General features: G+C 40.9%; 1 protein-coding gene across 1 annotated transcript in view; it reads right to left on the reverse strand.

The window, feature by feature from the left end:
• Positions 1–13,849: 13,849 nt before the first annotated feature.
• Positions 13,850–24,765, reverse strand: part of LOC125881395 (solute carrier organic anion transporter family member 3A1-like) — a 32,891-nt gene continuing 21,975 nt past the window's right edge. The window contains exons 3-10 of the mRNA XM_049564531.1: positions 24,390–24,488; positions 23,226–23,495; positions 22,904–23,068; positions 22,549–22,747; positions 22,242–22,377; positions 21,875–22,047; positions 19,641–19,705; positions 13,850–19,366 (exon numbers count right to left, since the gene is read on the reverse strand). Coding sequence (XP_049420488.1) covers positions 18,990–19,366; positions 19,641–19,705; positions 21,875–22,047; positions 22,242–22,377; positions 22,549–22,747; positions 22,904–23,068; positions 23,226–23,495; positions 24,390–24,488 — 1,484 coding nt within the window. The 3' untranslated portion in view covers positions 13,850–18,989. The remainder of the gene's footprint in view (positions 19,367–19,640; positions 19,706–21,874; positions 22,048–22,241; positions 22,378–22,548; positions 22,748–22,903; positions 23,069–23,225; positions 23,496–24,389; positions 24,489–24,765) is intronic.

Genomic DNA, 24,765 nt, shown 5'->3' on the forward strand with positions numbered 1-24,765 from the left:
TTTTGATGATGCTTTGCTCCGGGACGGAGGAAGAGAGTGGTGCGTCCACGCGTCACGGGCTGTGACTCGGTGACGTCTGTGTTTGGGGCGGAGTTAACGCGAGGAGACGCTGGTCTGGGATCAGCAGCTGTGCGGCTCCGGTTGGATCTCTGCTGATACACACTGCTGAGTGTAGTGTGGGTTCTTAGCTTCCCCTGATCTGTCTTGGTTGTCTACTCTCTGTCTGTCTGTGTGTGTGTTGCACTTGCTTAACTCCAGTGTTTGCACTGATTGTGTCAGACCACTGTCTTAGTCACTTCCAGGCCTACTGTGAAATATAACAAGAGGACATACTTCAGTTAACACTTAGTTTAGTCTCATGAAGATTTCAACAGACGCAGAAGAAGCAGATCCTAACTGCAGTAATTTGATGCCACCTAGTGTCATCAGTAAATTACACAGGGATAATAGCTATAGGATGCACTGTCACAGCTAGAGGAGATAGATCTTTTGCATTTCTAATGCCTGTTATTTAATGTGTTTATCAGACATACAGTATGTTTAGTTCACTTCTCTCCTTCCATCTCTGTTGCAGTACATCAACCTGACTAATTTATTTGGGTAATTTGACTTTTCTAAGTATATTTTTGTCTTTTTTAAATGTATTTATAGGGATGTATTCTGAACATAGTCCTTTTTCGTTTTACATGTAAAAAAAAATCAATATGTAGCTGAAATAAGATGAAAAAATAACTTTAATTTCTTCTTGATGAGAAAGTTATTTTTTACACTTACAGTGATTTTCATACTTCATACAAATCTTACCAAAAAGTGAAAACTTCTACTGCACTCTAAAGAGAAACTATTTGTCTTAACTTAAAAATGTCAGTCTCCGGGTTGTCTTAAAATTATAGGTTGACTAAATTTGAGAAAATAAGTCGAGGTAATTTTGTAATGATTCAACTTGTCTTTTCAAATTCAGTCAACTTCAGTTTTTAAGGCAGCATGGACACTACTTTTTTTCAGTAAAAACAAATAGTTTATTTTAAGTGTGTGTAAGCAGCACTGTCAAAGGGTGGTTGGTGGTTGCCACTCTGGTACAATTGCTGACCACCCTCCTTGCAAAATGATTGAAAATAACTGAGACTTAAAGGGATAGTGCACCCAAAAATGAAAATTCAGCCATTATCTACTCACCCATATGGTGACGGAGGCCCTGGTGAAGTTTTAGAGTCCTCACATCCCTTGCGGAGATCGGCGGGGGGGAGCGGCTAGCACACCTAATGGCAGACGGCGCCCCAGACTAACGTCCAAGAACACAAAATTGAATCCACAAAGTATCTCCATACTGCTCATCCATAGTGATCCAAGTGTGCTGAAGCCCCGACATAAAAAGTTGTTTCGAAAAACGTCATATGAACTCTGTTTTTAGCCTCACTGTAGCCTGTAGCTCTGACTGCTTCTCTGTGCTCCGTGCTCACGTGTGCGCGCTTGCGCGAGACCAGCGAAAGCATGAGCTTTGCTTACCCGTGTTTACATCACGTGACACTGCAGAGGGAGACAGCAGTAACCACAGTAGCTAAAAGATAATTTGCACTGGGGTCTTTTAGCAAAGGACAGCCCAACATGTCTGAAGACTTTGAAATTGAGGAGGAACAGCATTTCTTTGTTGAGCCATATTTGTTTGAGCCCGAGTATACGGACGGAACTCAGGCTACTGGACGAAGCAGCCGCCGCAGCTCATGAGCCTAACCCTCAGCCAGCCGCAGAATACCAGAGTCGAGCACTGGAAACCTGGTGGTGTAGTTGTTTCAAATGCAAAGCAATGCCAACGGATGAGGAAAGTCTTTGCTGACGAGAGTGTTGGTCTTCAGAGACCATGCATCACCGATCACCCTGAGCGCGCACACGTGAGCGCGGAGCACAGAGAAGCAGTCAGAGCTACAGGCTACAGTGAGGCTAAAAACAGAGTTCACAAGACGTTTTTCGAAACAACTTTTTATGTCGGGGCTTCAGGACACTTGGATCACTACGGATGAGCATGTTGGAAATATTTTGTGGTTTCAATTTTGTGTTCTTGAACGTTAGTCGGGGGCACCGTCAGCCATTAGGTGTGCTAGCCACTCCCCCTGCCGATCTCCGCAAGGGATGTGAGGACTCTAAAACTTCACCAGGGCCTCCGTCGGCATATGGGTGAGTAGATAATGGCTGAATTTTATTTTATGGGCACACTATCCCTTTAAGTCTCATTCCTTACAATCAACGTACTCCTTCAAATCAAAGCTGCATATTTTTCTTTTTAAGAAAAAGGACAACCAGCCTATTTGAAGAACAATGAATCAGCCAACACATGTTTACACCAAACATTAAAACTTGATTGTTTGGACTCAAGTTTTTAATTGTACCAGTTCCCACATCAGATCATAAGTAACATTAACTGTAAAATAAGAAAAGTACATCAGCGTGCAATTCCTTATAACAGCATAATAATAATACTAATACAATTCCTGAAATTCAGCTGTAGCTTTTGGTCTTAGTGCGCCTCCCAAAGATTTTCCCCCATCTGGCCACACCTATGAACAACATCTGCCGGTGCCACTGTCCACAGTAGGATATTGTGTTAATGTTTTCAACTCCCACCTTACTGTAAAAATAAATTGTTTGTTTTAACTTAAAGAAAAGGGATGTCAGGGCTGCCTTAAAAATTTAACTTGACTGATTTGAAAAGACAAGTTGAATCATTACAAATTTACCTCAACTTGTTTTCTCAAATTTACTCAACTTAAAATTTCAAGGCAGCCTGGACACTGACTTTTTAAAAAAAAAAAAAAAAGTTAAAACAAGTAGTTTCTTCTTTACAGCGTACAAAGGTATACTTTTTAGATTTTTATAATCCCCAAATACACTGGATTCACATGTCATACACAAAGACCAAAGATAATCGGTGTTATAGGTATGTGTCATACAAACTATATGAATATTAGTCTGATCTTATTCCATCCCATCAACAAATTAAATACATAAAATCTATCAGAATCAGCTTTACTGGCCAAATATGTGAGCAGTTATTTTGTTTCTGTCAGGCTACATACACAGAATAGACATACAAAGGAGGAGCAAGATAAATATCAACATCTGACTAGGTACAGATGTAAATAAACAACAAGCACAGAGGTGCAGAGTGCAAAGGGTGCTGGAATAAATGTTATTAATGTACACAGAGGCGGCCATTTGCAGTGTCATCTTGGATATATAAGATACAAAACTAAAGTCACTTCCATTCCTTTACTGTCACATAGACAATGTTCTCCTACTGATTCAGCATATGCATCATGTTTAGGATTTAATATGTGTGTACGTGTCCCACTAGTTGATATGATCATAATTAGTACAATGTCTTTTTTGTAGTATGCTATGCTGCACTCATTTACAGATGCAACACACTGCATGCCATAATGCATGATTGCACCTATAAAGCACTAAGGTCATGTTTACAGTGTTGTCCTCTTGTCCCTGTGCCATCTGTGTCTCCACACACTGTGCTACTTTTAGCTCCTGATGTGTTTCTGCGCCAGGGTCACTAAGACCAATTCCTGTCCATTTTTTTTGTATTCAGAGACTAAATTATCTTGATGTTCATGGAGGCTCTTGGAAGCAAGTCATCGCCATGTGAAAATGTCCGCATGGCCATTTCACTGTTGACTCATGCTCCATGACTCCCGAGGCTGAGTGTGCCGTCGCGTTCTTCCAGACGGCCAGCTTTGCAGTCATCCAGTGACTGCACACAAACAAAACAAGCTCTGCTCTGCCTGCTAACAAAACACACGGCTGACGTCCAAGACCAATCAACAGTGGAAGGTCAAGGCTAAAGTGTTTACCACACTGGATGGGGATGATGCATTCCTCCACGTTTAATTCACTGAACTCTGCCCTCCCCGCGCTATCCAACGACAAGTCCAGTTAACATTAATCACAGATTTGGGAGTTTAAAGATGATAAATCCGCTCTGTTTTTGGTGATCTGGTGCCCTTTAAGACTTATCACATGTGGGGAGCTCAAAGCTGGCTAATTGGAGACAAATTGAGGCAGAGCATGGCCAGGAGAGACCTGCTGTGTGTGCAAAACCACCAGGATGTGACTGTTTACAGCACAGCGGGAGGCAGCGGCGGGCTTGCTGCTCTGAAATCTGCAGCACTTTTTTAGGCTTCAAGGTGGCTGCGTAAATATATAACGTTGAATTATAGCTCCCTGTTAAGCTCTTAACCCCCTCAAACCAACCAGTGGCACCATATGGTTATATGGTTTGTAGAAATGTGTACATTAAAGCCTTCTGGGGAAAAGCAATAGTATTCTTGGCATTTAGAGTCATTAGGTGAAGTGTAAGCTCATTATGTTAATGAGATAAATGGTTGTGATCTAAAAGTACACCGTGACCTCTCTCACATCCTCCGGCAATGTCTCCTACGAGTGTTTTGGCAAATCTCATCGAGCGTGCAGATCCAGGAATATCACAATCTGGACTGAAAGCTTCAACAGAGTAAAGGAAAGTATGGCAAAATCACACAACAGCAAACACTCTTTGATTGTGGATGTGTGGATATGCTGTGTTGTATGGTGTAAAAAAAAAATAACTAGTACAAAGCCAATGCTGTAGTACATGTAGGAGAGTCAGCAAGGGAGAGAGACAGAAAAAGCTGGTGGACTGCTAATCTTAAGTACATGCTGAGAAATGGCCAGTGCAGAAATACATAAGACTATGACCCTGCCGCCACACAACCTACAGGCTGAGCCAAGCCAGGAGGGTTTCACCACCCTTGAGAACAAGATGTAAAGCCCCTGAAACCTACTTAGCCAGTGCCAGGCTTTTTATATTTTACACTCATAATAATCACCAATGACATTAAAGGAGCACTTCACCCACAAAATGCTAATTTGTATTTCAGTTACTCACCCTGTGTTACCTTGAATTTGTGAAGAAACTTTGTTTTCTCTCATGCCTCTAAGGTGAACGAGGAATTCAAACACAGAATTTTCCTGATGAATTGAAGAAAGGTCAACTGCAGTTAACAACAGCAAACTATATCAAAACACCCATTTACAAACTCTAACACAACTCGTGCAGTATAATCCAAGTCTCATTTATCCCTTACATGTTCAGTACTTCCCAAACACATGCTTTTCACTGAAACCATAATATTTAAAACATTTAAACAGTTTCAAGATGAGTAGCACACCTAGACAATTGCATCAATCAGTTCAATGGAATACACAAGCCGAGTTTAAACACACCGCCCAGGTGCACAATTTATAATCAGAAGTGTTTCAAATAGTAAGGTTTTAGACAGAAAATGTTTGGGATGTACCGAGTCTACAACTGGATAAATGAGACTTGGATTATACTGCACAAGTTGTTTGAGAGTCAACAGATGTTGTTGTCAAACGTGGTTTCCATTAACTACAATCATCAAGACTTTTCCTTGTTTTGGATTCTTCGTTCAGCATGGAGGCATGCCTGAAAAATGTTTTCTAATGATCTCACTGTAACAAGGGATGAGTGGGCCTAATTGATATACACATTTTGTGGGAAAAGTATTCCTTTAATTCATTTATGATATTACTGTTAATCGTGTGGGTGGGGTTCTAGCAAAGATAATCTCTTTGACCCAGCAGACATAAATTACATTTGTCTAAATAACTTGGCAATGATGTCATTCTCCTTATGGGTTAAGAGGATTATGACACCCACACAGGTGCTTTCATTGACCCTGGCTGATGACACCTCTAGTCAGGTGGACATTGGATGGAGCAATTCTGGAATTTATATGATGTCACTAAATTAATCATTATTACTGACATTTCTGTCTCTCATCCACTTCAGTGTCCAGCTGGCTGCAACAGATTCATAGGTCAGAGTTTACCTTTGTTCTAATTTGATTGAGCAGATACAAAAACTGAGTGGTTGAAATTATTCTAGCATCTTTAATCATTTTATTTAGTATATTATTACACTACCACACACTTTCATACATTGTGTACAGTCTGTGATTGTTTTTCAAGGCTGAGTGCAGTTAAATGTCTTTGAATGGAAATGTAATGCAACCATTCCTCAAAGGAATACTCCCCCTCCTAAAGGACCATTTGTTACCTTGAATTTGTGAGGGAAACTTTGTTTTTCTTGCATGCATTCAGGCAATAAAGAATCCAAAACTGAGGATTCCTGATGACATAAAATCATGAGCCCCATTTCCACCGAGCAGTACGTTTTTTTTTTTCCGTTTCCATTTTGAAGTTGTGGATGGTACCAGTGCCCATTTTTGGTAGCCCCTCTGTTGGGGTACATAGCACACAGATCTGGTACTAAAAGGTGGAGCTGTGAACAATGCAGTCCGCTGTTCAGGGCTGAGTTGTGGCTGGTTTTGAGGCCACTGTTCATAATGTGGAGAGTCTTACATATATCAGTAAACTATAACTATAAAATGAAAAGATGTTTTGCTGCCTCTTGCAACAGCTGTAGTCTGAGAAAAAAAAAATTAATTCACTGAGCTGACTGCCGGCGACTTTTAAGGTGGAACGTTTACTTATAATGTAACTCAATGCATGAGCTGACGACGTGAATCCATCAGCATACCTTAAATTTCAATATGACAACTTTGACCATTACTTAGGGCGGCACGGTGGTGTGGTGGTTAGCACTGTCGTCTCACAGCAAGAGGGTTGCTAGTTCGATCCCAGGTGTGGGAGCCCTTCTGTGCATGTTCTCCCCGTGTCAGCGTGGGTTCTCTCCGGGCACTCCGGCTTCCTCCCACAGTCCAAAGACATGCAGATTGGGGCCTAGGTTAATTGATAACTCTAAATTGTCCGTAGGTGTGAATGTGAGCGTGAATGGTTGTCTGTCTCTATGTGTCAGCCCTGCGATAGTCTGGCGACCTGTCCAGGGTGCACCCTGCCTCTCGCCCGATGTCAGCTAGGATAGGCTCCAGCCCCCCCACGACCCTCAAGAGGATGAAGCAGTTAGAAAATGAATGAATGAATAAGTTTTTATTGTCTCTCATGGATGACATAGATAGTAATGAGTGTATCTTCAGTCATTTAAAAATATATATCAGTTTCGACCGGATTATGTTAACTGCATATATTCTAATCCTCACCAAAAAAAAGCACTGCGGAGTGACATTCCTGTGGGCTCCAGCCGGCTGCGCTTGCTTGAGGAGGACTGAATTCACAAACCCACTATTTCTGAATATCCCACGGAGAGAGAGTCTCACTGCAACCTGTTGTATTATGTTCTGACAATGTCTATGTGCAACCTCATTTTGCGGACAATAAAGGAGGAGCAGATGTTCCATCTGTGTCACCAGTGATGAGGAAATACAGCGAGTGCTGGATGGAGCAGCGCGTGACAACAACCCCGCCCACATTTAAGGGTACTGTTTGTGGTGAAAAGAATAAGGTCTAGGTACCATGTCTGAAGGGTTACTTCTGGTTCCCAAGGAACCATACCGAAAGTCTTTGGTGGAAACAGGGCTATAGGGGTGCTCATTTAACAACAACAAAACTGTATTAAAACATTGGTTTACAAATTGTTACACAACTCATGCAGTATAATGCAAGTCTCATTTATCCAGCTGTACATTCACAATAACATCATAACGTCATTTTACCTGCTGAACACGAGAGCTGTTGATCTACCGCCGCACTGATTCATCTTATCATGTTCAAAGATCTGACTTTGGCTGCTGAACAGTAAACAGAGCAGGTAGATTGTCTCCTTGTTTTTAACCTTGTCAGCCACTGAAACAAAGCTGGAATCTCTCAGGTTGCTCAGCAGGGTCAGAAAGGCAACAAGAAGTTCCACCTTGGCCACTGCTTCACCTGTGACCGCTGGACCTTCTCCCACCTGTCATTAACCCCAGACCACTGACCTCTGACTCTGCTGCCGCATTCACCATGAGGTGAATTACATGCTTGAGAGACACTGTGCGACGGGTCAGTGTGCAATGATAGCGCAATGCTAACAAACAGAACCATCCTGACAAAGTGCAGGGATCCTCATTAGGACTTGTACAAAGCCCTACTTAACCTTTGACCTCACTCGGACCAGAACTCATTATCTGGCACAAGATTAACCCACATAGCTGAGTCAATTATTAAAATACATACAGAACAACTCTAAGTAGAAGTGAGACAATCTGTAGACTGAAATCATGTTTGTACATATAGATACATAAACATGACAGACTTGTGTTGCCTCCTGTCTCTAATAAAGCATCAGCAGTAATTAAAATGTTTTTCTGTGTTAACAGTTTGTTAAACTTTTTTTCCTATCCAATAGTGTGTTGTATTTTTTTACTGATACAGTGGAGGAAATGTGTTAACGTTTTTTTCATTACACATTTCCGATACAGCTGTTTACATAAAAGTTGCATGCAGTAATGTGGAATGAAAGGAAAAGAGTACTAAACATGCCAACTGCGATGTATTTAATAATTGGTGGAGAAGCAGTTGTTTGCAATGCCAGCTTTTAAGATGTTTCCTGTATGCGGAAATGGGTCTCACAGTGTTCAGATGGGATTTCTGGTCCATTTTTCCACACAAACAGTCTTTAAATCTTGCATCTAAGATTCTGTGGGGCCCACTGGTGAATCTTAATGTCTTGGATTTTATCCTGCTGAAGTTCCATATGTGTCTCATCCTCACCGTTCTGGTGGATGGCAACAGATTCTTTTCAAGAACTTCCCAGTACATGGCTCCATTTACATGGCTCCATAATCTGCATTCTGCTGGTGCAGTGAGAAGAGAGACAAACCCATACCATAATGCTTCTACCTCCATACTACACTGTGAGTGTGGTGATTTTAAGATCATAAGCAGAGCCACTTCTCTGCCAAACATGACATGTTATTTGCAGAGAAGCACCTTTCAAAATGTTGTGTAACAAACTTAGAACAAGCTTTTGGGCAACAATACTGTGTGCCATGTTTGGAGGAGAAATGTCTCTGCATCTGACCTTAAAAATAATGGAGATGGGAGCATTATGGTATGGGGCTTTTATCTGCTGTGCTTACAGTGTGGACCACATTAGCGTCACCATTCACCTACATTATTTTATACAGCCAAAATTGCTTTTAAATACATTAATTATTACCTCAGAAAAAGTGATATTACAAAGGTGACAGCTACGTTTAAAATTACAACTTTTACAATTATGTGAAGGGGTATCTGCTGTTAAAATTAGCTTGACACCTCATTACTGTCGATGCGGATATACTGTTGTCATAACTGTTGTTTGGTAGCTTAGCTTGCTTAGTAGCTAAATACTGACTTAAGCAAGATAGATGATTTAGTAACAGAAATTACAAATAAACATTACAAAATTTGAATTATGCAGGTATTGAACTCAAATAATTACTTTGGGCAAAATTATTCAGATCTGTTTTATGAAAAAAAATCATAATAATTATTTTATTTTATACATGTAATTTTTGAGCAACCTAATAAAGTGTGGTTCCAATGGCCGGTGCATCTAAGGGGTTAACAGAGTGTTTCAACAATTGCTAAGTGTCATTTACTCCAGTGATTTTTCCTCCCTGGTTGGTGAGCAGCAGTGGAACTCTTTAAGTGTGACTGTAAGGGCTGAGGTCATGATTTGGTGCTTCCAGGAAGTTTCTGTGTCCTTGATCTGTTGGTCTGTGGCCACTGCGGGGAGGTGATGCTGGGAAGTTGTGATGTACTTGCTGTTACATTGGTTCAGACGGCTGTGTGAAGGCCAGGAGGGACGCAGACAGTTGGAGGCTTGTCTGAATGGCACGGAATCTCAAATCTCTTTCTCAGTGATTTTCAAGGTCAGGTGGCCAAAATGACTGCAATTCAGAGAGACTGTCACTTTACATCTGTCTGCATTTGGGAAACAGTTATTTTTTCAAGAGGATGGGAGGCAAGCTGCGTAAGAGCAGGTGTTATAAATGAAAATTTGAGTAAAATGTTTTTAATTTGGCATTTAAAGGATGAAATGGTGAGAATTTGCAAGCACTTTTCTTTGCACCGCCCTCGTAGCAGTGACTTGCTTTCACATTTTCACAGGCAAAAACACAACAAAGACACAAACCCTCCCTCTCACTTTCCTACCAAAGGACTAAATGTCATTCAAAGCAAATACACTTTTTTTGTCCTTCACAGAAGCACATTTCCTCAGACTGAGAACACTGCCCTGTATTTTGATTGATCATGTATTTGTATCTATTCATAGAGGCCAGATTCATCATTCCAATTTGTCAAGTTGCTGCAGTGGTGAGTTAATTATGTGCAGGAGAGCCAGAAAAAGAGGACAGCCTCCTGTATAGACTCATCTGAGGTTTCTCTGCCTCACCTCGGCTCCAAACGAGCAGCCAAAGCTTCACCGGGCTACAGGAGCTGCTTGGCACCATGGGTAATTAGTGTGATGAATGCTTTAGTGGAACAAATAGTGTCAGTCGCCTGTCTCGCTCATCGTGTGGCTGTGCTGTCGTAGCTCAGAGGCTGTGGGCTCATCAGGGTAATGGATGATTCTGCAACAGGACCATCCCTCAACCAACAGCACCGCTACTACTGAGCAGGAAACACTGAGGTTTACAGGTTTGTTTGTTTTTTACCCAGCTGAAATGGTGCTTCTTACTTTCCTAAAGGCATCTGGTTATGGATGTCAAATGCATGTTTGGAAGGTTACTGACAACCAGTGACAGTTTAGTTAGGAAATATGTGATGAAAATGTACCTTTTCAGCCTTGAACATATAAAATGCAAAGGGATGATGTGAGACGTTATTATAAACATGTTTTTATCATTTTTTTCCACACAGCCTCTCAGGACTGCATATATGGATATGCAAACATGCTCATACTAATCCTCTGTGGGATTCTTTTCCATGCCTGGGGTGTAGAGCCGGTGCTGCTGAAATGATGGATCACATTATTAGATTAGAGGAGAGCAAGGACAGCCAGCAGCTGGATTTGCAATTCACAGCCTCTTTTGTATATGGACTTTTTCTGCATGAAAGGGATAATTGGGCCGTTGTCACTGAGTCAGAGATTGTTTTTTAACAATGCAGGGAACCTTGCAATAAATTAGGTCAGCTGTCGGAGCCATGTCACAAGACAAGGCATTAGTCCAATATGTAGAATAATCCTTTTGCATACAATGTGAAGAGGAATATATCATCATTTATTCACGGCGAGGCAAGTCCAGATATCCTCATTCCTCCAACAAATGAAGGGCATATGGTGATTTTGTCTTGTGGATGAACCTGAGGGCAGTGGCAGCCATGAAGGTCTGGCTCTTTGAGCTGTCATTTCAGTACCAGCTAATGGCCTGTGCTTACTCTGTGCCTTGACTTTTCAACCCAGTGTGACAGCGAATAATATGCGGCACATAAGGCTGAATTGTCAGCCATGTCATCCATGTAGCGGAAGCTGAATAGGTTGACTGTCACAGACAGGTAATCCATAGCTATATCAGTAAAAAAAAAAAAAAAAAAAACCTAAAACACAAGTTCAGTGAATTGTTTGATAGCAGCCAGACCTACGGCTAACAGAGCGTGAAAGACAGGCGAGGTCGTGGAAAGGTTACTTGTGGGTCCAGGAGGTGAGACTTTGGGGATGTGGACACGTCAGTTCAGCAGAGTCCTCGGGTCAATGTGAAGACAAGTGGAAGACACATTTCTCTGTCAGCACGCAGAGAGCCCGCACGGGTTCAGGCTTTCGTCGTGAAGTCCCAAGTCATTGAGTCAATAGCCAAGGAACATGACACAACCTCTCACAGTCACTCGGCATCAAGCGGAACAGGGAATGGCATGCTTTCCATTTCACTGCACCGTGGCCCCGGCAAGACCCCGTCTGCACTCGAGAAACAGGAGAGCTCTCAGCCCCGGCTCTCGCACAAAAGCAACGCACCGACCTGGCCCCGAACACGTACATCGCTCCCTCAAAGCTGCGGTACAAGGTGATCCACCGGTCAATCCATAACCCCGGTTATTATCTCCACTGCTGCTCCGTAGCGCAGCAGGGAGGCCTGGGGATAACCACAGGGCTTGGATGACAGGAAATTAGATCATGGCAAAGCACAAGCACATTTCAATTAAACTGATGTCAGGATTTATCTTCTTCTGTCATTGCGTTTAGACGAGAGAATAAAATGTGACCTTTCACCCAATCTGAACAGGCATTCACCAAATGGATACAGCCCTTTATCACAAGCATGGCTCCACATGTCACACAGCGAACTATGTCATATTGTCCCGGCATGGAAAAATAAAACACAATGAGTATCTTTTATCTTCCATATCATCATCTCATACAGGGGTTCCAAACCTTTTCGCTTGAGACTTTTGTAGCCAATAAATTACTGCTAATGACTCCATGCCATGTCACAATGTGCATTATATACAATATACAAGCTGTGAGCCCTTGAGAGCTTTAGAAGGTGAATATATCAGTTTTCTTACAAGATAAAATTAATAATACAATTATATAGAAATATACATTAAAATCTCAAATTATAACAAATTGTACTTTTTTGTCTGGTTAATCATCTAATGACCCATCATATTTATGATGTAAACCCCTGTGTCAGGTTGCATTCCCCAACAGTGGGTGTAACAGAGCCCCTGACTGAAAACAGGCATTTATTTTGGTACAAATGTTAATGCCTGCCCCCAGGATGACAGGATGAATTGTGATAAAATTGGTAAAACCTGAAGATTTCATCTGGCACAAGCCAAAATTTTAATTTGTGCAATAACTTGGTTTATGAACAAATACCTGCAAAACTAATGACATTCCCATGTCAGCTGTACTTTGTGTTTAGTGCTTAGCAGCAAATGTTAGCATGCTAACATGCTGAACTAAAGGCCCTGACACACCAAGCCTATGGTTGGCCATCAGTCAATGTCGGGCCATCAGTGAACATCTGTTGGCCCTAGTTTTGGCGCTGTGTCCCGCACTGTTGGCACTAGTTCGCCCTTGTTGGCTTCTTTTTTGACTGATTCAGCATATTGAATCATGTCAGAAATGGCAGAGCCCATCAGTGAATGAAATCACTCTGATTGGCAGTTCAACTCAGTGGATGAGACGTGAAAAGGAAGTGAGGAAAGCAAACAAAAGATTAAAGTCAAGAGAGCATGAGATTGTTTGTAGTATTGATTGCCGCTGCATGGTAAATATCATTTGTCCTTTCAGCATCAAGTTGTGTTGTTAATATGCTAACTAGTTAAGTAGTGTCTTGAATCTGTCCTGTTGGTCTTCTGGTTTCCCTTTCTGAATGACAAATACAGATTACAGCTGCCTGCTGGTTTGGAGAGTTATTTCCTCTCACACAGGCACAGAACATTGTGGTAGCTGGATGTTGGCTGTAGTCTTTGCTGTGTGTTCATCTGCAACTTTTTGGCAGAGACACAAGCGGCATGAGGTGAAGCAACACTCAAACTTTGTTGCCACTAGTTCTTTGATATTGGTTTGTTGTAGCGTGTGTGGGCCTTAAGACGATGAACATAAACATATCTACACAACTAACTATTGTGGGATATATAAATTATCTGGTGAAAATATTTCTTTCTGGTGTCGAGGTGCAGGTGTTAGATGGATGAACAGTGGATGTGATTCTGGCAAATGAATATGAAAAGTGATATTTCAATGGTGTGAAAACCCCCTCACAGTGGCAGTGAGATCTGAATAACCAGGATATCATCATGGGTTTGTTGATAGTTGTTAGGCAGAAAATGTCATATTAAAAACAAAAATAGTATATTTAATATATTTACAATAAACATACAATCATGTAATCTTTTTCAAGAAATATACAGAACATAAAGCTTTTAAATATAAATTCATATAATCTAAAGAAAAAAAGAAAAGAAATTCAAAGAAGCAATAGAGCGTATCTAAAAATCTTCAGTGATGCTTTGAAAATATAGGTGATATTTTCTTATTTCAATGCCCTTTTCTTTTCAGAGGTCCCCTGCAAAGAGCCATGAAATTCACACATTGAATACCACCCACAATGTAAGCAAACACATCACTCTAAAACCGTCACTAACATGGTTAGCACATGGTTTCACTTTAATCAAAGGCAACATGCTGCCCAAAGGCTCAAACCAAAGGATTATCTATCTGCATACGAAGAGTTTGCTTCCAAAATAACAGCCATCATTTACAAAAAGTGACTATCTGTAAGAAATAATTAAGAGCAACAAAAACAAATGATGGGCCTATTTACAAGATAACTGTCCGTTAATGTCAAAATGTCTCTTAAATGATAAATCTCAGGACTATTTTTTCCCCAGAAATTGTGTATTTTGGTAGTAAACTCTTCATATGTTCATACTTCTAAAGATCCGCTATAAAAGTCAACCTGCTGTTACCACAAGGCAAGGTCATCAAAAGAGAAGAATGAGAAAAATAGGATGTAAAAAAACATTTATGCTCCAAAGTTATTTTCTCATCACAAGGCAAAACAGTCCTGTCGCCGCAGGTGAATACAAGGTCAAGCAAGCGCTGTCACACTTGCCAGCACATTAGACAGACCTAGAATATGTTGGCTTCTTCTTTGCGAGTGTTGAATGTTACAGTGCACGGGTTGATATGGCACAACATCAGGAAGTCTCAGAGTAGAGCTTAATATCCAGGCACAGGTGCAGGACTGCTATCAGTGAAGTTTGGCTGACTTTCTACGGTCAACCTTATCTACTGTACAATGTCAGGCTATAGCTCAACATTGGTGCCACTTATTTCAAGCAAAGTATTGTTTTTATTTGGACCAAAGCAACAAACAGTTATCAGCTTTGCCACTGATGGAAAGAGAGATTAATCTAAATTAGACAATACCTTCACTAGTAGAAAAGTTCTACATATTAACAGTTATTACATCCTAAATTATACTGTTTTCTAGACCCATATATAATATTTTATAGGCAATATGTTTTTGGGACACTTCTGTATGATATGGTGAAAGTAAGTGGAGGGATATCACAGAAAGGCTACATACAGCTGGAGGATCTGCTCTGAGCTCCAGCGTGGTGAGACAAAGTTCTCTGCAGGACATTACAGAACACTTCTATGGTGTCACTTTGGCACTTGTATGGCACTATTATGTACAGAGGAGTCAGCACTATGACACACTGGACATCACAGATATCAAAGACAGCGCCACCTGTTGGGGGTTACTGAGGAGGAGATAGTGGCCAGCTGGTAAAGTTAGTTAACACTCTCCTCCCCGTTAGAAGCTTCCTTTTTAATAGTTTGTACATCTTCGCATGATGCTGTCCTCAATGTCCTGCTAGGAGCCAATCTTCCCATCAGGGACGGTCAGATTTTGAGTTTAGAAACATTTTCAAACCCGACCTAATCAGTACCCAAAAATTCTTCCATTTTAAGGATCGAAGTCTCACTGATGTGCTAAAATCTGTGTTTATACTCTCTTAGTTCATGTTAAACCAACCAGACACATCAGTCTGGTCTGGCTCTGTGGTGAATATAGGTCCATTCTTTATCTCCGACATTCTCTAACAACTGTCTGTTTCCCCATCTGATATAATATTCTCTTTATTATTTATGATGCTGAGGCATCATCAATGTATACTTTAAATCTTATACTATTCGTTCACTGAAGTGCTAAACTAAATACATCATATGAACAGTGTGGATCCAAAATGAGCTCCACTATTTGCAAAAAATGTACTCATAAAACATGAGCGGCAGCATAAAATGAGACTGAAACATGGAACTTTAACTTAAAAGAACACTTCAACATTTTAGGGCTTTTGCTTATTTGCTTTCTTAGTGAGAGTTAGGTTAGATGATTGATACCACGTCCATGTCTGTACGGTAAATATAAAGCTACAACCGGCAGGTGGTTAGCTTAGCTTAGCCTAGCTTAGCACAAGGGAAGCTAGCCTGGCTTTGGTAACAAAATCCACCTTTAAGCACCTCTAAAGATAATCTATGAACACCTTATATCTTATTTGTTCAACCTGTAGAAAATTTTTATCTAGTCAGATCCAACTTTCACTCATCCACAACTCCACTGTCTTGTCTGAATAAATTCACTTGTGGCTCCGAAAATCCAAGATGGTGAAGGCCAAAATGCCAAACTCAAGTTTTCAAAACTGGAGTCCACAATCCAATGGATGACATCACAGTGGCTACATCCATTATTTTCATACAGACTATGAGATGTATATGTGATAAAATTCAATTGTCTTAGGGTGAACTGACTCCCTGGATTCTCATCACCACCAGTCTAATTTAAAAAAAAATACACACACGTAGCAGGTGGATTCTTCTTTACACCAGGACAGAGCCATGCTAGCTGTTTCTGTTTGGCCCTGTCTCCAGTCTTTATGCTAAGCTAAGCTAACCAGCCTCTGGCTCTAGCTTCATATTTGCCATACAAACATGAGAGACGTATCAAGCTTCTTGTCTAACTCTTGGCCAGAAAGTGAATAAGCTTATTTCCCAAAATGTTGAACTGCTCATTTAACCTCCATCTCTAAACATCAAAGGGATGAACTCTATTGCAATGGTGAGTGGCTGGACAAAGGTCCATATTTTTGATGCAAAACATATTAAATACTTACAAAGTAAGCCAGAAAAAAAAAAAAATATTCTCTATATAAACTGGATATGTCAGAAATCAGAATCCCATTGAATTCCCAAACACAAAATTATCATTTGGAAAAAAAAAAAAAATCTGTGTTCAGACAATCACTGCAGTGTGAGTGATTATGAGTCAGCTGAGGTTTGCTAAAAATCGTCAACATCACAATGCAGTATGCATTATAAAGCTTTTCCATGGTCTAAAATAGAATTTGGAGGCCACTGGTGTTAAATGTATATTTAACCATTACCATGGCAACCAAACCACAGAGCCTGTGCAGCTTAGTGACATACTGAATTCTTCTTTTTTATCATTGCATGCATTACTAGCATGCTTTTAAATGAACTAATTGTGGCCGAACACTGTGCGTCATGCTATGCTGTGTCTGCTGACAGCTAGCCCACCACAATCATCATGTCTCAGTGCCTTGACTTGGCGTTCTACTTAAATGCCTTCACACCCCACAGTGTGTTTGCTCATGTGAGCTTTGCTGCTGTTACTGACTCTGTTGGTGAAGGCCTCCTCCCCCACAGCCTCCACCTGCTTTGGCCTGACTACACACACGTACCCTGGAGAGTCTTATTTGCAATGTTCCCTGCTTGTTCTTTATCATGTTGCTGTGTGTTCCATGCATTACTGCTGCAGGGGGCGTCCCCAGGAGTGGAATTACACCACCAAGTCAAACTGTATTTCTGTCTCAATGCGCCATTGACGTGAGTGTTCCTGGCAGAATTATAATGGTGGTATAGTCAAATCAGAGGTTAGAGAGACAGTCATGTAACTGAAATGTTACAGGTTCAGTTACTGAATCAGCTCATATGTGTCTTGTCCAACTATTCATAGATGGGCCACCAAACTTGTTTATCCTCTTTAAAAGTCTATTGTTTTTTAGATCATCAGCTTAACATTAAGGACTTTTTTAAAATATACTTTTGGACATTGCACCTAATTTCTATAAATGTCAAAGAGAAAAGACTGAATATCAACAAATATAATGAAGTAAAAAACAAAACAGTTCTGCGACTCTGAAACAGGAAATCTGTGTCAGAATCTCGTCCAGCATTCGTAGCAAAACTCCACACTATGACACACTAAAGGGATAATTATTATATACTGGCTCAACACTCTACCGTCAACAAATGTTCTAAAATGCCCTCAAGAATGGGCCAATTACATTAAAAGCTACTGCTCCTTATTTTTAAAATCTGAGCAACATGTATGACTCAAACTTAAGAGTTTGGTTCCAAAATGGGAAAATATCCATCCTCTGAGGCACAGTGACCGCTGCTCTGGCAGAGTGACTGGTGGCACAAAATGAAAAATAAAACCAGTTTCTATCGCAGATATTGTTGTAATCTACACTCAAGTTTCATTTTTATAGGATATTGAACAATACATGTTTTAAAACTGTATCTTCCATTAATTTTCCACTGCTCACTGTATAATGATTAAAGAAAACACAGGTATTCTGTCATAGGTTAGAAATTAATTGGTTTGGTTTTGGGATAGATTGGTTTATATTTTTTCTACATATTTTATATTGTGACTCCGTATGTTCAGAGGCTTTAATGGTGCAGCCAGGAAATCAAGACCTCTGGGGTGGTGATGCAACATGTTGCTCACTACCTTACTTTTTATTATTAGATAAATTACTGGGATTATGCCTGATCCTGTAATATTTCTTGTTGCTGATTTGTTAGTTTTCCTTTGCTTCTTGTGTAATGTGCCTAAACAGGCCTCTGTAGTCAATGTCAGTCTGTTTTTCCCTATTTATTGTGTTAAAGTTATACAACTGAGAGAGGGGACATAAAAGTCTGTTAATAGGTCTCCAGCAGGATTACCTACAGTATGTTTGTCTGGAAAAATGCTCCAACCATGAGATCAAATATGCATCCATGAACAAGAGAAACTACCATGTTAACCGTCATCTTATCTATCTGGTCTGGACCTGAGAAGTACTTCCTTCTAAAGGAAAATAAACTGTCTAATAACGTTAATGAAAAACCAACACTTCAGATTTCTGCTTCTCAAAGAGCTCCGGTCTCCTAATAAATCCAAACATAAAGTGACTGCATTTTGAACTGTTAACACAGTTCAACTAAAGAGAATCATATCAGGGGATGATTGTTTCTTTGCTGCTAATCTCTGTTTGCTGACAAATAGGAAATGTAAGGAAATGTAAAAAAAAAAAAAAGTGCAGTGTGGATATGGAGCATTTGGGAAGCATCTCTTCAATTATTTTTCACTATGTCTGATGTTTTGGGAGAGAAGAAGATAAGACCCTTACTGAGAACATTCTTCTAAACTGATACGACACCAAAGATCACATCAGATCAGTTGCACATTAACAGCCTGGGCTCCAATCTGCAGTCCTGGTGCAGACCACCACTATAAAACTGACTCCATGTTGTCACACATCTCGTGGTCCTCCAGGTTGTATATGAACTTTGTCCTGTTGGCTGGGTTCTGAGTGATCTCCTTGCCCAGATTGTCCAGAGTCACATTGGAGGCGAAGAGTTCGGTGGGTGTGAGGTAACCCTCGCTGTTCTTGATGTATTTCCTGTAGTTCTTTCTCAAACACTGCCATGTGGTGGTGTACAGGATGAAGGCTGACGACTTGAGGACGATGGCGATGCTGACATACAGATGCCTGTAGGCCACGTTGTCGTAGAGCATGCAGGCTCCCTTCTCGCCGCAGACAGAGCTCCAGAACAGACAGGTGGAGTCGATGCCCATGCCAAAGATCAGAGGGGGGGGGATGAAGCCTGGAGCAGCGGGGGACAGACAGCAGGTCAGAAGTTCCAAAAGTATACCAGTTCAAGTTTAGTTTCCCTTTGTATCCACACAGACAGATGGGGCTCATTTCAACCAAGGTGAAAAATTGCTCTGACATTTACATCACAGAGCAAAACTACAGGCCAACAGTGGACATGTCACGCACAAACACAGCAGTGTGAGACTTATTACAGAATGTGTACATGAAGATTTTTTTCTTCTGTGGCTATGACAGTTAAGTTTACAAAAAGTTATATGTCTTACCTATCAGTCTCAGGAGCAGGAACAGAACTCCTAGGGCATACGATTTTAGCTCTGGACTCACAGTCCTAAAAACAAAGACAGAATTGGCATTAATGCTTTGTACTGGTCAGCTGAATACTTAGTTGCAGCACATAGGCAGTTCAATCTGGTGTATTAAATTGATTACTGTGACTTGGGCCATTACTGCTTTCAAATATGATAACATAATTCACACCAAAGTAGTTGCTGTGATCTGGGAACATGGCAAGAAAGCAACAAGGAGGATTGATAGTAACAAGTAGATAGATTGTAAACAGTTGACAGTTTATCTACCTCTTTATTTGGAGGTAAGATAGAAAGTGAGCACATCCAGAAAGTTGGTGATTTTTCCTCATCTCACAGGAAAACTGCACACAACTACTGCAAAGACAGAAGTTGTGTACAACAGACACTTTGGCATCTTTGCCATTTACTACAAACCTGGGTGTTTGATCAGTTTGACATTTTAGGGAAATATCTTTGTTTGCTTTCTTTTCATGAGTTAGATGAATAGATTGATATGGATCTCATAACTGTACAATAAACATGAAGATACAGCCAGCAGCCAAATTTTTTACAGAAGCATTAACATCCAAATATACTCAAAGTGCCAAAGTAAAAGAATTAATTATGCAGATGGCCCATTTCATAATCATATTAATGATACCACTGAATTATAGGTAGTGATGCATTAATGTGTTCATCACTTTAATTTTGCAGCTGATGAAGATGCGGACGATTTTATTTGCTTTATACACTGCTGGGTATCTTAAGGCAGTGGTTCTAAAGTGGTGTGCTGTGCTGCCAGTCCAGGTGGGCTGTGGGATTTTGTGAAAACCACACATTATTATTGCAATATTCAACTGGGCCGATACAAAAAGTGATGAATGGATTTTTAATTGACTGTACCACTGTGTTGTTCCTCATAAAGAGGCAAACCCTAGGTAAAAAAAAAAGTAATGTAATTTCATTTAAAAAAACATTCACCGGGAACCTATTTGTCGCCTTTCAGGCGTGGGAATTATAAGTGTGTGACACATCAAAAGCCCTGACTGGCAGCCAGCATGGGGGATGATAGCATTTAAGAGGGGTAAGCTGTGAGAGGGACAATGGATTGCTTTATTTGAAGGAGCAAATTAAAACAAAGCACCAGTGAAGACGATCTACCACCGAAAGAAAAGAGGAAAAAAAAAAAAACTACCTGTCTTATGTCATGATAAGAACAATGATACGGTATAGGAGCTACTGTGCACAGATGTAAAAACAGGTGTGCCTGAAGATTTGAGCTTGCCCTTTGGTGTGCCTTGGGTTAAAAAAAAAAAAAACATTAAAAACCACTGTCTTAAATGAACAGTGTATAGGATTTAGTGGCATCTAGTGGTGAGGACTGCAGATTGCAACCAGCTGAAACTTTATGTGCCAAGCATGAACTCCCAGTTAGTATTCCTATACTGTTGTCTGTTCAGGAGGTTTTTCCTGGGAGCTGAATTTTCAGCAGAGGTTTCTTCTTCTCCAAAACAGACCATGTGATCAAAACCAGTAAAAACACTGAATAAAGCAGTTTCATGTTAAAATAACTGTGTTTTTCTTATGCTCGCATCATGGAGGGTCTGCTAACTATGGTGACGGATGCGAAAATATGAAAACACAAATGGCCCCATCTAGAGCCAGTGACCGGGTTGTTTGTTGTGGGCTACTGAAACATGGCAGTGTGACTTTGCAATCTCCATGGATGACAACATACTTCCTATGTCGATATAAACGTCTCATTCTAAGGTGGCAAAAACACAATGATTCTTGTTTTCAGGTGATTATACACTCAAGAAAACATACTTATTATATTATATTCCATTTCTGCCAATATATCCTCCTAAATCCTACGTACTGGACCTTTAACCTATAATTATATATTATCATTTATTAGTTGAGTTATATTTTTTATCAAGTTGCTAAAGCTGCAAAGTAAGTAGTTACTAAATGTATCAAATAAATGGAGGAAAAAGTACGATATAACTTAGAGTATAAAGTAGGACAAAATGAAAATATTCAAGTAAAGTAAAAGTAGCTTGAAACTGTACTTAAGTACAGTACTTGGGTATAAGTTCTTCTTACTCCTCACATGACTGAAGTGATTCCATCATTTTGCCATTGAGCTGCCATATATGTCAACAGCTCCCTCTTGTGGGCGGTCTACATACAGCACCAGGCCTCCTTACCTGATAAGGATGATTACAGAGGGTGTCTGGGCCATAGCCCCGATCATGCTGCACACACAGATAACACACAGGAAGGTGAGGAAGGCCTGCTGACAGCCTGGACTGGGACACTTCCCCGGTAAAGCCACCGCGTCTTCACTGGTGCTGGATATACACGTGCAGCTGGTCAGGTTCTGACACAAAGACGAGACATGAGATCAAAATATTGTTATTCCAGAGTGAATATGGAGATCTAAAGCAGGACGGCTGCACTGTATGTCTGTATGCACATAAACACTTATAGTTTCTGCCATTTAGTTTGAGCTCTCTGGTGTCAAAGGTCACCATGATACAACTCGCTTCAGTCAGTGTTAACGTCTCCACTCACTGGTTTGGTGCAGCCAGCAAAGCAGGCTGAGAGGTAGGTGACTCCATTGGAACCACAGACAGGGCTCACTGATGCTGTGTAGCAGTTACAGTTATTGATGCACGCTGACTCAGGTCGCTGCCAGGAATGCAACGTCCTATGGAAGAGGTCAAAGGTCACGTTATAAAGGTCATACAGTGTATACTGTTTGGAAATGACAACAGGACAACTGTTAAAAGGACAATATTTTAGGCATTGAGTATGTCTGTAGTGCAAGTCATGCATTACTAGAAACTATTCCTAGAAATCAGTTGCTTTCCCTGCTTACTCGTTGCCGTAGGCTACAGTAACCCCAGCGACAGGTCCAGTGTCACAGCCCAAGAAGAGAAACGAGACGTAGCAGGCAGTGGACACAAGGTTGACCAGCATGGCCATGCGGACAGCGCCCAGAGCTGACAGGTTCAGCTTCTTCACCAGCAGCCCCCCGAGGAAGATACCCAGACAGGCACAGGGGATGGCTGTCATACCTGAAGAAGGAAAAGACCATTATTATTTCTCAAAGAAGCTTACTAGAATTTTCCTCAATAGAGGCGTCTGCACTGCATATATCTTTTTTTTTTTTTTTTTTTTTTTTTAATAAAACAATTTGATTTTAAAGCACTTTGAGACAATGATCCGCCTACCTAGCAGCTGATTGGCTGAGGAGGTGGTAAGGTTGAACTGCTGCTCCAGGTATTTTCCCAGGAAGGCAGCAAAGCCAGCAACAACAGCAATCTCCATACAGGCTGCCAGCGTAATGCAGCTGAACACCGGATTGGAGAGAAGGTGTCTGGTTACCCGCGGGATTACTGTGAGAAGAAAAGAGGTAGAAAGAGAGAAAAGATCAGAGAAAAGGGATAAAAGGGACATAAAAAATCATTTCTGAGATTTTTTAATAACCTAATCTTATGTTTTATTTTGAAATCTCTCCTTTCCTCAGTATCTTCTCCCCCCCATGCTCCTTACCTCTCAGGTGCTCACAAACTGAGAGCCCGCTGTTTATATCAAAGCCATGAATGGCTCCGTTGGGTTTAGAGCCCTGGTACTCCAGGGTCAGTGAAGAAGGCAGCATGGCCTGCTCACTCTCCCCTCCACCGTCCATGTCCTGCTCATCCAGTGCCTGGGGGAAGCCGAACATGAAAAGGGCCGACAGGAAGAGTAAGGCACCGCAGAGGAGGAAGCCACCCCACCACGCCCCGATCCAGCGAGGGTCATCTGGGGTGATGTCCAGCTTACCTGCACAGGAAGTAGGGGAATTTACCACAATGGATGCATTCAGGTGAAGTAAATTCTGGCTGTTAATTTTTTAGTTTCTCTGTTGTGGTATTCTTAAAGGTCCAGTGTGTGGGATTTAGGGGGATATATTAAGCAGAAATGGAATATATCATAATAAGTATGTTTTCTTTAGTGTATAATCACCTTAAAATAAGAATTGTTTACCACTACATAAGGAGCAGGTCCCTGTCTAAGAAGATCACCATGTTGCACCACCATGTTTCTACAGTAGCCCAGAACGTACAAACAAAACACTGGCTTCAGAAAGGGCCATTTTCATTTTCACGTCTGCTACCATAGAGCCATAGCAGCCCCCCCACAACAGGAGCCAAAAACACAGATTTTGTGAAGCTGCTCTGTTTGTCTGTGTTTCTGTTGTTTTGAATCACCAGGTCCATTTGTTTTTGAGAGGAAGGGATCTCTGTGGATAATCCAGCTCCCAGTAAAATCCTCCTGAACTGCTGGATCTGAAGTTATCAGACAAAAAAGGTGAGCACACATTCGCAGGTGTTTAGATTCATCTCTAATGTGCCACACAGCGCCAGAGAAACACTGATTTGTAACATGAAACTGCTTTAGTCTGCATTTTTACTGCTTTTTGAAGAAAAGGAGACCTCTGCAGATAATTCGGCTCCTGGTACAAATTTCCTGAACAATGAACACTGAAGGAATCCTAACTGGGAGAAGATTCAGCTGGTTAAAGTCTACAACCCTCACTGCTAGACACTCTAAATTTCACACACTGGACTTTTAATTTTCCAGTAAGGTCAATACAAATATAACTATTGCAATACAAATGAACAAAATTCAAGGATGCATCAGAAGAAATACAGAGAAAAGCAGCAGCCAACTCACTGGTGTCGATGAAGACAGCATCAACGTAGACTTTGGTACAGACAGAACCTAAGATGAAGCCACAGGCCGGGCCGAACACTAATGTTGAAAATAAAATACCTGCCAGACAAAGGGAGAGACAGAGAGAAAAAGACAGCATTAAAATAGTCAGTCGGTTAAAATGAAACAGTAGTATACTGAAGTATTTCATTTGGTTTATTTATGCTTAGCTTAGTTGTTAAGTGATAGGAATATTGCAGGAATAAAAATCTACCCTCTGTCCATCAACCAGACACTAGAAGCCAAGAAATAAGCTTCAGGGTGAATGCAGTAAGTGCATTTCACCTGCTCTTTCAGCAGAGGGCAGCACTGTATCAAGACTGTAAAGTGTCTCTCA

The sequence above is a fragment of the Epinephelus fuscoguttatus genome, linkage group LG2 (assembly GCF_011397635.1).
Source record: "Epinephelus fuscoguttatus linkage group LG2, E.fuscoguttatus.final_Chr_v1".
In the NCBI taxonomy this organism is placed as follows: domain Eukaryota; kingdom Metazoa; phylum Chordata; class Actinopteri; order Perciformes; family Serranidae; genus Epinephelus; species Epinephelus fuscoguttatus.